The sequence below is a fragment of the Syngnathoides biaculeatus genome, chromosome 7 (assembly GCF_019802595.1).
Source record: "Syngnathoides biaculeatus isolate LvHL_M chromosome 7, ASM1980259v1, whole genome shotgun sequence".
NCBI classification, from domain to species: Eukaryota; Metazoa; Chordata; class Actinopteri; order Syngnathiformes; family Syngnathidae; genus Syngnathoides; species Syngnathoides biaculeatus.
In genome coordinates this window covers 7697196-7712307 of record NC_084646.1, presented here as the reverse complement: position 1 = coordinate 7712307, position 15112 = coordinate 7697196, and the positions used below count along the sequence as shown (strand labels likewise).

The window sequence follows — 15112 nt, the reverse complement described above, 5'->3', positions numbered from 1 at the left end:
CACGGGGGAGCGCTCAGACCTTCACACCGCGCACAAAATCCCATCTTGGCTTTGCGGCATGTGCGTGTTCTCCCCGTGCCTGCGTGTGTCTTTCTTCCCACGTTCCAAAAACGCGCAGTAGGTGAATTGAAGACTTTAAATTGCCCAAAGGTGTGAATGTGAGTACAAACGGTTGTAGGTTTCTATGTGCTCAGCAATTTCAGGGCGGACCCAGCCTCTCGCCCGAAGATCGTTGGGGTCGTGACCCGAGTGAAGAAAAGTGGAACGGAAATTGACGGATGGTTATCCATTGTGTAATAGTTAAGTAAAATAAAACTTAGCATTGTTGTAAAATTCAGTACAATGAAAAAAATCAAACTTAACTCTGTCAAATAAGTTAAAAAAAAAAAAAAGGTCCAGTAAAACAGCAAAATGACCCAACCTGTCACACAATTGTAAAAGGTAAACAAAATACTTTACCTTGTCGTAAACGTAAAACTGCTTAACCTGTCAATATTTGTAAAAAAATAAACTAAAATAAATGCTCAGCTTTTCATATACGGTAAGATTGTAAATTATAAGAGTAAATATAAATATATAATATAAATTGTAAGAGTCCCCGCGACCCTGGTGAGGATACGCGGCAAAGAAAATGGATGGATGGAAATTGTAAACGTAAACATTATCAAAGTAAAACTACTTACCACAACCACAAATTCATAAAAAAATACACAGGTACAGTGGGACTAAAAAAAAAAATTAAAATTAAAACTTATCACTCTAATCAGTCATATAATTGTAGAAATATGTAAAATAACAAAAGTGAAACTATTCATCCATTTGTACAATTCTAAAGTATAATAAAAGTTAAGTTCATATAAATGAACGTATCATACAACTAAGATACTGGCCCTACCATACCTGTATTAATGTAAAACTGTCATATATGTAAAAAGTTGTATTTTCCAACTAGGAAAAAAAAATGTGCTCCATCATACAGTTACAAATGAAAATGAAGATAAAATCAAATATAAGACTGTAAAAATGAGAAACACTGGCATATTCATAGATATTTATTTTGAATTAAAACAAAGTATTTCAAAATAAGACACTGGAGTAGTCAAGAAGGGTGGATATTTATTTTGGAATTATATCAAAATAGCCTCGACATATTTACAGTAAAAAAAATTGTACAAAAATGTTTTCTTTCTCTCGATTTCTGACTTTTAACGTTCTTTTATTTCTTGATGACAAAAAAACACAACTATACAACATGTACATAGAGTAATTTCACGTAATAATAATCCTCAACCAAATACAACGTAAGCGTGGCTAAGCAACAACTGAAATTGAAATGATGCTAAATATATTTGGGATAAGGCTACGTACTTGAAATGTACAATCAGGACTTGGAAATGCATTTTTTCAAAAACACTTTTAACATTTCTTAAGTGCTCTCAAGAAATCTGAACCGTGCGGAAAAAGAATAAGTGCACGTCTCTTTAAAAAAAAAAAAAAAAGGGGGGGGGGGCGGGGGGATGTTCTGGGCATTATTTTTGATAATTTTTTTTTTTTCCGGTAATTTATCCAGTCCTACTCTCCCTCTTCCTTGATGCGCTGCTGCTGCTTGTTGCGGCGCGAATCCAGGTCGAAGGGGAAGTCGGACCAGTCGTCGCGCTGGGGGAAGGAGATGGTCTGGCGCAGGGTGAAGCGCACCGCGTCGATGACGCGCTCGCCGCGCGCCTCGGACGAGCTGACGGCGGACGCCCCGCTGGTGGTGCGCACGATGTGGGGCGGGGTGGAGAAGTCCATGGCCTGCCGGTGCTCCAGGATGCCCTTCCAGATGGCGTGCTGGTACTCGGCGGGGATCTTGAGCCGCGACAGGTCCTAGTTAGTGGTCGTGACACATGGGAGCGTTAGTGGGCGCCGACGTCGGCTCGGCTGCCGCCATTGACGCCTGAGGGCTCACCTCCATGTTATAGTTCTCAATCTGGTAGATGTTGCTTAAACCCTGTGCTGTGAAGTAATCCAAGCAGCCTGCGCAGCCCAGACGAATGAGGAAGCTGCAAGAACGGGGTGCAATAGATGAATTTTGAGCAAAACTACCAGAACCAGAAAAAAAAAATACATTGTAACCTACAAGTACCGTAATTTCCACACGCTTTCAACCCTTGGGTTTATGCGGCGCTAGCGTTAGCGCACTTGGTTATAAGCCTCGGTACGCAGAGTTTAGCGGCTTACGGCCACGCGACCCCGCCAACGCCCGATCTCGGAAGCTAAGCGGGTTCAGCTCTGGTTAGTACTTGGATGGGAGACCGCCTGGGAAGACCAGGTGCTGTAAGCTTCTCTCCCCGGTTGCATCAGGAAGGGCATCTGGTGTAAAAACTGTACCAAACAAATGTGCGTTCATCAAAGATGACACGCTGTGACGACCCCTAACGGGACAAGCAGAAAGGAAAAGAAGACGACAGAGAGGCTTATAACTAGTTGTGCACTGTAGGCTGCGAATAACAGTAAATAATACTACAAGTAAATGTCTTTGTTTTTATATATATTTTTTTGTTGGTGTAAAAATGTTATTATTTTTGAATTGAAACATTTTTCCCAAAAATGTAGTTTTGAATGTTTTTTTTTTTTTTTTGAAGAGGTCCCGTGTTTTTGCTGCTTAAATCTCAATGGACTGACTCTCTTATATGGATTTAGTATTTAAAAAAAAAAAAAAAAACCCTCTGACAGTTACTTGTGTTTGACCCAGTTTTGCATCCATTTTGTCCATATTTGGCTAAGACCACGCCCTTTCCACCGATTGGCTGCCACCCTTTCGAACACCCGCTTGTGAGTGTGCCCGTGTTTATGCTGACAGCGGTGGAGGTTGGCGGCGATATTCGCGATTGTTGAGAAGTTACATGAATTCGAATGACCCTGTTGCAGGCCTTTCGACGAAAAAAAAAAACGTGCGAAAGTTAAGAATACGCGGATTATTTGAATTCATCCATCCATCCATTTTTTTTGCCGCCTATCCTCACGAGGGTCACGGGGAGTGCTGGAGCCTATCCCAGCTGTCAACGGGCAGGTGGCGGGGTACGCCCTGAACTGGTCGCCAGCCAATCACAGGGCACATGGAGACAAACGGCCGCACTCACAATCACACCTTGGGGCAATTTATTGTCCAATTAATGTTGCATGTTTTTTGGGATGCTGGGGGGAAACCGGAGTTCCCGGAGGAAACCCACACAGGCACACGGGGATAACATGCAGACTCCACACAGGCGGGGCCGGGATCGAACCCGGGTCCTCAGAACTTGATTTGAATTCATATTTCACATATTTACTGAGGCATCAGAGAGCCAACATAACATCCCGTGGACTAGAAAAAGGTGGATTGACAAAGTGACCTTTAAGAAAGTTGCGGTATTTAAAAAAAAAAAAATTATGAATTTCATTCATCGGGAAATGGCAACGACAAGAACGTCTTTATTGCATCAGGGGAAAAGTCTTATCTTTCAATATCATATGAAAAAGTTGTAATATTACACAGATAAATTGTATGCTTTTCAAGAGAAAAGTAGAGTATTACTTTTGAGGAAAAGGTAAAATTGCACGTTTTGTTTCGGGATTTTTTTTTTTTTTTTGCTTTTCTTCAGGGAAAGTTGGACAAAATATTTTGGAATAAAAATAAAAGTTGTACATTTAGGTGAGTTTTCCAAGTTTTCAGCAAATAACCTTTTGCGTGCTAGACTATTACGAAGATACAGTGGTGCCTGAAGACCGTCAAGGTTGGCCTGGACAGTATTTACCGGACATCAAAACTAGCTTGGTTTTAATTTCCTCCGGGATGAAAGCTCTGGATTTATGATGATTATTTTTTTGCGGGGTACCTGGAGATGCTGCTGTCCATGGGGTACGGAGGAGGGGGCGTACAGTGCGAGGAGGGCACCAGGGGCAGCTGGGGCTGCAGGGCGTGAGTGGGGCTCAGTGAACTCATGTCAGCGCTCATGGGGATGTGAGTGCCCATCATGGGAGTCACTGCAGAGACAAAATCAGCCCGAAGATTTGAGACCAAAGCTCGCTTAACGTTTTCCATCGTCACTTTACGATTCGAATTGGGAAGAAGTTGGGCTGGGGTGGGGGGGGGGACTCGATAAGTGAATCCCGACTACAGCAAAGCCTCGGTTCTCGAACGTCCCCAAATCGGTTCTCGAACGGAAAAAATTTTGTTTTTTTGCTTCTGTTATTGAACAAAAATCGGACCTCAAACGCCCCCGACAAAACCCGCAGATAACATATTGCGTGCGGCCAGACCAGCGCACTTTTGTTCTTCTGTATAACGCAGCCTCTGTACACAGACGTGTGCTGGTAGTGACTTTTGTTTTTCCTTCTTATTGCGGACTACCCTATTAAACCCCAATCATGGCCCCAAAGAAGGCAAGTTGCTTGTTTAAAGTTATTCTGCAAGTTAGGGCAATTTTTTTTTTTTTTTTTTATGCTTGGAACACATTATTTCTTTTTCCATTTATTGTAATGGGAAACATCGATTTGGTTTTCCAACAAATCACTTCTTGAACCGTTTTCTGGAACGTATTGTGGTCGAGAACCGAGACATCACTGTATTTATCAAGGACAGAGACCGAGTCGCTACAGATACGGCTATGCACACCCAGCCTAGCGTACTCTACAACTAAAGCATACATTTTAAGCAAAAAAATAAATAACTCATTTTATTATATAAAGTATTTGAACAATATATGTATTTCTACTATGCAGTTTATTATCAGGAAAAGCTTAAAAAAATGCTTTATTTTTTTTAGGCTTGGAACGCATTATTTCTTTTTCCATTCATTTTAATGGGAAACATGGATTTGGTTTTCGAACAAATCACTTCTCGAACCGTTTTCTGGAACCGAGGCATCACTGTATTTATCAAGGACAGAGACCGAGTCGCTACAGAAAGAGCTATGCACACCTAGCCAAGGGTACTCTACTACTAAAGCATACACTTTAAGCAAAAAAAATAAATATCTTAACTCATTTTATTATATAAAGTAATTGAACTATACATGTATTTCTACTATGCAGTTTATTATCAGGAAAAGCTAAAAAAAAAAAAAAAACCTTTAAAAACCCTATTTTTTTTAGGCTTACAACGCATTATTTCTTTTTCCATTCATTGTAATGGGAAACATGGATTCGGTTTTAGAACAAATCACTTCTTGAACCATTTTCTGGAATGGATTGTGGTCGAGAACCGAGGCATCACTGTATTTATCAAGGACAGAGACCGAGTCGCTACAGATCGAGCTATGCACACCCAGCCTAGCATACTCTACTACTTAAGCAAAAAAAATAAACATCTTAACTCATTTTATTATATAAAGTATTTGAACTATACGTGTATTTCTACTATGCAGTTTATTATCAGGAAAAGCTTAAAAATGCTTTAAAAAGCCTAATTTTTTTAGGCTTGGAACGCATTATTTCTTTTTCCATTCATTGTAATGGGAAACATGGATTCGGTTTTCAAACAAATCACTTCTTGAACCGTTTTCTGGAACGTATTGTGGTCGAGAACCGAGGCATCGCTGTATTTATCAAGGACAGGGACGAAGAAGTTTGTAATTACATTACGATGCCAGAAGGTGTTGGCAAAGCAATTAAAATAGAGGAGGAGGAGGAGAAAGTGTCAACATCATGCAAGTCTCACCGATGGTATTGGCTAGCTTGCTAGCTAGCTAGCATACCAGCCTACATAGCATGCTAGCAAAAACTGACGTGTTTTCACGTACAGGAAGAGAAATACTGCACTGTACACATCGTTGGACTGGCATTTTGGAATTTACGCACAACAAATGTTAGGCGATACAGGCAAATTATATCAACAAGATAATAACTATCGCATTGTGGATTACTGCAGTATAGTTGCAACGGTCTTAATGTTACACCACTGGACTCCTACGCACTGATGTAAAAAAAAAATTAAAAAAAATGGATGGCTCATTGGCCACCAAAACTGAAGTCGCCATCCGCCATCTTGATACTCCCAAAACAACTATGCCGACCTGTTAACTGTGTTAATCGCCAGTTTTGTGGCTGTGAGAAAATATTCCACAGGTAAGTTAGAAAGATTTATTTAAACACTGTGAAAGTTTGTTTGCAAAGTGTTTTTTTTTTAATTTTCTGATGAGATTAATTCACTTGAACAAAGTTTTGTTTACGGTTGTTGTTGTTCACTGTTCACTCTCGACGGTTTTTCGCGAAAAAGCGATGTCAATATTTTCCCAAACTTCATCCGTGGATAAGGAAGAAAAAACATTTTCTGTCAAATTTTTGGATGAATTTCTTAATACAGAAATTGAATTTGATTTTCAAGTGGACGTTGCAGAGACAACAAATGAACAATGAAAACGTGTATTTTCCCATTGCGAGTCCTTGTTTCCAAAAATATGTCGAACTGATTGACTTAAAATTTCATGTTTTTATGACAAAAAATGCTTAGTTTTTTTGCTATGTTATGATAATAGTGCTTCACAGAGTATTTTGGGAAAAGTTAACATGTCACGGAAATCGGGCCCGAGGTAAAAAGCAAGATCTCTTGCTAGTCACGGTGTTCTATGTCTTTCCTTTGCACTTCGCCTTTTTTGGCATACCAAGTCGAATTAAAAATCCTTCATTTTACCAGAAATGGAAAAATGTCAAACTCACACGACCAGTTTTAATTCGACATGCCAAACTTTGAGGGGAAAAAAAACACCATAATCCAACCTGTAAATCATGTCCTCCACATGTTTTGGGAGTACCAAGATGGCGTCCAACTAGCTTCAACCAATCGACACTGCTAGATATTTATGCGGTATCAAGTCTTTTTTTTTTTTTTCGATCAGTGCTCCTACGTGTATTATATTATTCTTTGTATTTGACTGCCCCTTGGCGGCAAAGCCATATTATTAAAGCACAAAATCGTATATAATATTTTTTTTTTGTTCGCAGTTTTTGGGGCGCTAGAACGCATTGAATGGCATTGACTTAATTTCGACAGGGAGAGATGATTTGAGTGTTTTGAATTCCGAGTGTAGTCACGGAATGAATTAAATTTGTATCTCAAGGCACCACTGTATAGGAAATAATATTTCTATTTTTTTTCCCTCATACAAGTTGAAAGATAACTTTTGGTTGCAGGAGAACTAAAGCAAATCCACGATAGAGGAACACACAAAAGGCGAAACCCAAATTGAATAATGAATGTAGTTTTCATCGAAGCGGGAAATTGATTTTGGATTTTTTTTTTGTGGGAAAATGAAAACTAAACGAAGGCCTCTGATAGAGGGAAGAGTTTGAAGGCGGGACAGGAAGTGGAAGCGAGCGGCGCTTACTGTCGGTGAGGCCGGCGGACATCCCGGACGGGGTGAGCGTGTTGCGCTGCTGCGGGTTGATCAGCTGACTGACCGACGGGAGCTTGTTGACTTTGCCGTGAGGGGGAGAGTTGGAGCCGTACGCCGGCTGAGGCGCCATCGACGTCCTGCGGGGCAGAAAAAAAAAGGCCACGGGGGTGGGGGTTGGGGGGGGGGCGTCATCACTCACGTACGAGCGGCGGGCGAAAAACATCATTTCCCCCCTTATCGGTATCAACTTTTAATATTTCAAATCCAAATGAAATCGGAATTTCACCATCCACAGACACATTTGATTATTCTATTTTTACATGTAAAAAAAAAAAAAAAAACGTTCTGTTTGTCCTTTTTAAAAATCGATCCAAACTATTACAAATGGTTTTTTTTTCTTAAACGTTACTTTTAAATACAGAAAATGTAATATGACATTCAAGTTTTGTGTTTTTTTTAAATAAGTTTATTTTTAATTTATGTTATTTATTTTAATTTAAAAAAATTACATTTGGGTTGTGTTTTGCAATGAATATTTTTACCCTTTTTTAAATAACTTGTTACTTTCAAATATACACTAAAACAAATTTAAGTAAAAATTGTTTTGGGTTTCATATTTGATAGGGAAACGTTCATTCTTTTTTTACTTTTTTTAACCTTTCAAAAAAATTAAATGTGATAATGTAAAAAAAACATTTGTTCTCTTTTTTGAATAAATTTTTTTCCTTATTTTTATACATTTTTATTTTAATAAAACTTTAAAAAATACATGAACCTGCATTAAATTCAACAAGGTAAAATAATGACATTTTGCTTCTTGTTTTGGGAATTCATAAGAAATCCTCGTATTTTCAAATGTATATAAATTCACAACTTAATACAGAAATTTTTTAAAAAAGTATTGATTGGTTTATTTCCACGCAAAAAAACAGGAGAATTCAAAGGTGCCATACTGCAAGTATGCAATCGTACTTTTTTTCCAGAATTTTCCCTGTAATTTATTTTCAATCTTTCATGCTATATTGGTTGTCCTTTAAGTAATTTTTAATATATATTCACATTTAATAAAAAAGTAACGTCATTTTGTTAATACAGTACTTCTGTTTTTTTTTACACATTAAACCATAAATTTAAATCTTAAGACTGTTTTTCATATTTCAATGTGTACAGCATGTCTTTTGAAATGACACTATTAGACAGAATGTTTTTTTTTTTTTTTAAAAGTAACAACAAATAACTAAAAAAGAATAACGTGATAATAATCCAAACAACAACAACAAAAAAGCCATTTTTATTAGCATTAGCCACAAGAGAGAATCTGTTTCAAACAGAAGAAGAAGAAAACTGTCCTGCAGTGACTTTACAAAACATGACCAGCATTTTTTTTTTTTTTCATAACAAATAATCATAAAGAGAAGAAGTCCCAGCGGGCCAAGCGACCCACATCATAACACGAACGAGTCCAGCTCTGGCGACAAAGCGACACATCCACGCAAAACACATGCAGACGTTTCAAAAGAGTCCCGTGGAAGGCAGGAAAAGTCCGGGAAGAAAAAAAAAGGAGTGAAAGAGGAGGAAGGAGGAGGAGGAGGAGGAGGAATGAGGAAGGCTCAGGAGGAGGTGCAGCGCCACCTGGCGTCCCCGGCGGGATCCAGCAGATGACTGCCGAGACGTGTTTTGATCGCACTGCAACGAGGAACCACACACGCGCACACGCAAAGTCAAAAGTGGAAGTGGAAAGCAAAAAAAAAAAAAAAAAAGACCAGGAAGGGCAAAAAGGTCACATAAAGTTGGGAGGAAATCACACACAAGGAGCAGCCACGTGTCCAAAAAATTGCGCTTCCAATTTTATTGTCCACATTCATACCGTACAGTTTTACGTCCATCCAATTTTCTCGCCGCTTATGCTCACGAGGGTCGCGGGGAGTGCCGGAGCCTCTCCCGGCTGTCGACGGGGTGCACCCTGAACCGGTCGCCGGCCAATCGGAGAGCACATGGAGACAAACACCCGCACGGACAATCACACCTATGGGCAATTTAGAGTGTCAAATTAATGTTGCATATTTTTGGGATGTGGGAGGAAACCGGAGTGCCCACCCGGAGAAAAGCCACGTAGGCACGGGGGGGGGGAGAAGGCGCAAACTCTATTCAGGGAGGCCCGGGATTTGAACCTCGGTTCTGAGAACTGTGAGGTAGATGCTCTAATAAGTCAACGACCGTGCCGCCATCGTACAGTTTTACAATATCATATTGAATCTAAGAAAATCCCCCCCAAAAAAATTCCTGTAAAAATAAAAAGATATCTTGGAGTAAAAATATAATTAGAATACAAAATATATACATATATATGGCGGCACGGTGGTTCAGCTGGTAAAGTGTTGGCCTCACAGTTCTGAGGACCCGGGTTCGATCCCGGATCCGCCCGTGTGGAGTTTGCATGTTCTCCCCGTGTCCGTGTCGTGTGGGTTTTCTCCCGGTGTGCATTCCGCTTTCCGCCCACGTCCCAAAAACATGCAAAATGAATTGACAGCTGGGATAGGCTCCAGCACTCTCCGCCACCCTCGTGAGGATAAGCGGCGAAGAAAATGGATGGATATATATATATATTTTTTTTTTCTCTCCAGAAAAAGTGCTTCGAGATAAATAATAAAATAAGCTTTGTCACAGAAAAATAGAACAGTTTGTGTTTTATCAGGAAAAAAAATCATTAGAAAAATGCAACTTTTGTTGTTGGAAAAATTGAAAAGAAAACGTTTTCTGCCCCCCAAACCAAATGTCAATGTTCGAGTTTCATTCGTCAAATATTGACTTGTGATGCAAAAAAACAACAAAAAAAAAATGGACATAGCGACAGCTATGTTGCCGCACTTGCCAATCCCCAAAAATGTTCTCATTTGCTCAGTTTCCCACTTCAGCTTGTGTAAAAGTCTCGTTGCATCAACTGACGCCAGCGCCAACTGCAGCGGTTCCGCTCGAAAAATCGCCCGTTTCGCACTAATGCGCTCACGTCCTACTTGCCGAGCGCTACGGCGGCCCCGAAGGCTCAAAAAAAAAGCATCTGTGGCCGTACTCACTGTTTCTGCAGGAGGTTCTGCTGCTGCTGCCGGTACGACTCGATCGTGTGCTGCGGCAAGAACTGCATCAGCTCCAGAGACTCTTTGATCTTGACCAGGATCTCGTAGATCTCGCGGCCTTTGATCTGAAAGGGGAAGACGGTCAAGTGATGGGGAGGGAGGGGGGAGGATGTGTCCGTGGGGGGGGGGCATGGGGGGGATACTCACGGGCAAACAGAAGACCTCCTCGTCTGTGGATCGCCTCTTCTTGATGGCCGACATCTGGATGCCGTGAGACACTTGGCGGAAGGCTGGAAAAGAGGGAAGACCACAAGGCGGTGAAGTCAGGGCGACGGGCGCTGAGGTTTCAGGGCTACTACGGCAGAGCGGGAAATAAAGGGCGCCGCAAGGCAGGTGAAAAGTCGGATAGGCTGGCGTCACCAGAGCCGGTTTTCAACTTAAGAGTATGATGCCCCCCCCCCCCAAGTACCCCCCACTACCTCTTAGCTCATTCACTGCTGTGGACGTTGACATTCGACAACCGGAATCCAAACGTTGACTGCCATTGACGCAAATGTCCGTCAAGTCCGTTTTGAATTGGGGAGGCGCCCCCGGGGCTCGTCTGTGACATTCAGGCGTGTGAACCGCTGTCACGACTGACGGGCTCGCATCGCTTGGAGTTTGAGATCGGCGCAGCTTTTGCACCGAAGGTCAAGATTAGGGTGTGGATCTTTGCTTTGCCCGTCGATCGCAGACGAGTGAAGAATGCGGAATTGTAAACGAAATATGTGCCGTGGTAGGTCATAGAGCGTTTGATAAAAGATTCATCAGTTTCTCAGCTGTTTATCTGTAAATAAAAAACGGCAACTTTTTCCGACCCCGCCGTGCGGATTTCGTTCCCCCGCATTTTGCGGCATGCGACCCAAAACCGCAGAGCCCGCCACCGAGGCCCCCCCCCCCAAAGCTTCTACTTACGGCGCTTCGTACCCTCACTGCTCTTTGTGGCGTCCGTGATGTGCTGCTTGCGGATGCTGTCCTCGTCCGCCTTGCGGTCGCGACCCGGACAGGCGCAGATGCGGGCCTCGAAACAGCGGCGGCCCAGAACCTGACCGCTACGGACAAACGTAGAAAAACATTTCAAATCAAGACAAAATATGTTGATTAGCCCAGTTTTTTTTCTTTGAAGTTCTTTGGATCATGGGGGTTCTGAAGCTAACGACGTCTCCCTGTCCAATTTTCCTCTCCGACAGCACATTATCTCGCTTCATGAAGTCGTTTATTCCCCGTCTGAGGACTATTTTTTTAGGGCGAGTTTTTTCGGGAGCGTGCCGCTTACTCTCTGGTCTCCAGGGTGACGATGATAAGGATGGGTCGCCGGTTCATGCCGCCCACGCAGCTGGAGTTGCACATGAAGTTGTACAAGATGGTGGTGAACTCCGTCCCCACCTGATGGGACACAGGAAGCGAGTTGACAACAGGAAGTGAGCTCATTCTTTCCCAGTCGCCTGACAATTTCCGCCTTTGGTGGTAGTAATAGTAACCCCTTTATACCATTTTTGTTTCTGTTAAAAATTGCGGCAGAATGGTGAAGAACTGGTTAGCAGATCTGCCTCACAGTTCAGAGGGTCCCAGGATCAAAGTTGAGTCTGAAATTGTCCGTCTTTGAAGGCAGTATCAGAAACCCCTTTAACGCCGCCGGTAAAAGTCGACACTTTTATACATTTTGTCTGTTTTTATGAACAGGACTAAGACTGGACAAAGTGAACCCGGAAATTTCCCGTCTTCAGAGGTAGTAGCAGAAGCCCGTTTTGACGACATGTTTACATTTTTTACGGAAGAGGCGGGACTAAGTCAACCTACTTACGTAGATACTACATTCTCCACCGCTTGTGTAGGCAAACCTCATCTTTTTTTAGAAGTCTATGTAACTAGCACGCAGACTGAATGGTGTAACAAATGAGATCCGGTGATTTTCCTTTTTTCCGAGGTACTAACAGAAGCCCCTTTCACAATAGCGAGTTCTCCATCCTCACCTGAGGGGGCTCGTAGGGCACCAGGACGCTCTGCCGCCCGGTGATGGAATCCTCCACGTACTGGGCGTGGCTGTTGCCCTCCACGCGGATCAGGTGACTCGGAGGTGCGATCTGACCTGGTGCGGGATTCGCGGTGGTCAATACAGAAATCAATCAGTCGATCCAAATCAATCAATCAATCAACCGACCGTCGTTGAACTCGCGGCTGAGCTCGTGGTTGGGGCAGCGCTTCACCACCTCCGTGACGTGCTCCGCCTTCTTGTAGACGGGCATGGCGCGGATGACGGCGCCCTGCGGGGGGGTTGTGAGGACCTTGATCTGGATGGGACACGTCTTGGCGATCTGGCAGTAAAGCTTCTTCAGTTCTGTGGAGTACTGAGACCAAGAAAGAGAATACATGAAGCCGAAATGTTTTTTTCCACGTTCTGAGGTAGTATCAGAGGTAGGTCGCACTTCCTGTAGGTCTGTATTTTCTAATTTCTCAGCACGGATCTGGAACTGAGAACTGCGTCGACCTGGAAATGTTCCGTCTTGAGAACTTTTTGCGGAAACTTCTTTCACATTCTTGTGCACTCTCCGTTATTAAAATCACTGACACGGTTTTAAGGGGGAAACTGAACCTGGAGATTTTCTACCTTCCGAGGTCATATTTGAAGTTCTTTTCTGTGAAACGCAAAATTTTCTACTAATTTCCGTCTTGCTGTTCTTGATAAACTTTCCGGCTTTTGGCGGCAGTATGAGAAACCCCTTGTAAAAGAAACCTTTTTCTACTTTTTGTCCACGTAACCGTTTAAACAAAACAGTGAACCCGGCCGGGGTGGACAAAGTCAATCCGGTAATTTTCCGCCTTCCGGGTTAGAATGCAGTAGAAGCCCCTTTTCACACCGCCTGTGATGCTGTTCTGTTCAAAAAAAACTTATAAGTATGATGATTATTTCCAAGCGAGGCCTACAAACAACAAGAACAACAACAAGTTGTGATGAAAAGACAACCGGGCGGGCAGAACCAGCTGTTGACTGGACCCAACCCTGCCTCGTTCTGCCCTCCGGCAAAAGGGAGGTTAAAGCCAGGACTGTGATTAGCAACCACTTGAACACAACGCAGACATTTTGGGCAAGACGTCTGATGGAAAGCCTGTGGTACTTCCGAGCGGCTCCATAAAAACAAACCCCGCAGCCGCAATTAAAGCAGGCCTGACTTTCATCTTTTTAAGGGCAGGTGGGGGCGAAGGCGGGTGTGTGTGTGTGTGTGTGTGTGTGGCGGGGGGGGGGGTTGACTTAGCTTAGCCAGGCTATGCTAGTTGCCGCAACAAATGCGCCGTCACTGGCGCAAGGCGTACCGAACTAATGGAGGAAGTCAAACGGAGTTCATTTGTTTGTACTGGTCGTGGAGTGCTTCTTTCATCCCTCTTTACTTCCTTTTCTACCATCCCCGGTTCCTTTCTTCCACACTTCCCTTCTTTCCTTTTCAGTAACTTTAGCACGGAGAGCTACTTTTGGCCCTCGCCTGCATTCCTTTGTCAGTGCTTCTTTCCTCGCGTCGACTGATGACCGATGGTGCCGAAAGTGTAGCGAAAACGAGAGGCAGCGGCAAAGACGGATGAGCGCACTCGAACCCGACACTGCACACCCCCGCACGTCGCCGTCACTCTCTTAAATGAGGCGGAAAAGCCTCAGATTCGACCTGAATGGGACGGGACAAAGAAACTGCTCACGGGTGTCCAATTGTCGGCAATTTTCCGCCCTCCTAGGTAGCATCGCGAGCCTCTCGCACCGCACGCTGTTCTTGTTGTGCGCTGCTAGACGCCTCCAACACGGAATCGGGGGTGTGAGGTCTACCCGGCAGTTTTGATCCTCCCATAATTAGCATCTCGAGACCTTTAACGCTGCTTTTAAAAGACCAGATTTGACATTGCTTTTCAGTTCAGTTTGAGTCCCGTATGAACGGCACCGGCAAAATACTTGATACCTTTGGAGGTAGTAACATATACTGCTATTGGAAGATGCAACTTTGTATCTTTTTCTCCACTTTTTTCCCCAGTGACATTTTTGTATATGAACTGAAACAATATCGATTTGAGTGATCAAGTTGACCGACTAATTTTCCAGTTTTAGGGGTAGCATTAGAAACCACTTTCATCCCGAATTACACAAATTTTCTGCCAGATTTTTCCTGTATTTTTCCGTGTATTGCCGCCGTTCTGTAACGTGGAATCGAGGGATCGAGTCGACCTCACAATTTTCTGCCTTCGGAGACACAATCTGGAATTTTTTGGGGGAAAAAAGGCAGGAAAAATTTCAACGGCCTGAGCTGATATTGGAGGTGGTATCAAAAGTCACTTTCAAAGGTTAAAGGTGTCCATCCATCCGTTTTCATAGTCGCTTATCCTCACAGGGGTCACGGGGAGCGCCGGAGCCTATCCCAGCTGTCAACGGGCAGGAGGAGGGCGGGGTACACCCTGAACTGGTCGCCAGCCAATCGCAGGGCACATGGAGACATAACAGTCCCACTCACAATCAATCACACCTACGGGCAATTTAGAGTGTCCAATTAATGTTGCATGTTTTTGGGATGTGGGAGGAAACCGGAGTGCCCACCCGGAGAAAAGCCACGCAGGCACAAGTGAGAACATGCAAACTCCACACAGGCGGAACCAGCTTTACCAGCTGCT

General features: G+C 43.2%; 1 protein-coding gene and 1 pseudogene across 5 annotated transcripts in view; one reads left to right on the top strand and one right to left on the bottom strand.

The window, feature by feature from the left end:
- Positions 1 to 310: 310 nt before the first annotated feature.
- The window catches only part of tp63 (tumor protein p63), a 50279-nt gene continuing 35477 nt past the window's right edge, over positions 311 to 15112 (bottom strand). For 2 of the 5 annotated variants that reach the window (XM_061826366.1, XM_061826367.1), the window contains 10 exons: positions 12630 to 12816; positions 12442 to 12557; positions 11745 to 11854; positions 11384 to 11520; positions 10637 to 10719; positions 10430 to 10554; positions 7347 to 7492; positions 3858 to 4005; positions 1949 to 2042; positions 311 to 1866 (listed from right to left, as the gene is read on the bottom strand). In XM_061826366.1, the coding sequence (XP_061682350.1) occupies positions 1573 to 1866; positions 1949 to 2042; positions 3858 to 4005; positions 7347 to 7492; positions 10430 to 10554; positions 10637 to 10719; positions 11384 to 11520; positions 11745 to 11854; positions 12442 to 12557; positions 12630 to 12816 (1440 nt within the window). In that variant the 3' untranslated portion in view covers positions 311 to 1572. Of the gene's footprint in view, positions 1867 to 1948; positions 2043 to 3857; positions 4006 to 7346; positions 7493 to 8713; positions 9042 to 10429; positions 10555 to 10636; positions 10720 to 11383; positions 11521 to 11744; positions 11855 to 12441; positions 12558 to 12629; positions 12817 to 15112 lie in introns of those variants that run through there. The other 3 variants (XM_061826368.1, XM_061826369.1, XM_061826370.1) reach the window with 3 other exon arrangements.
- On the top strand, positions 2215 to 2323 carry LOC133504194 (5S ribosomal RNA; annotated as a pseudogene).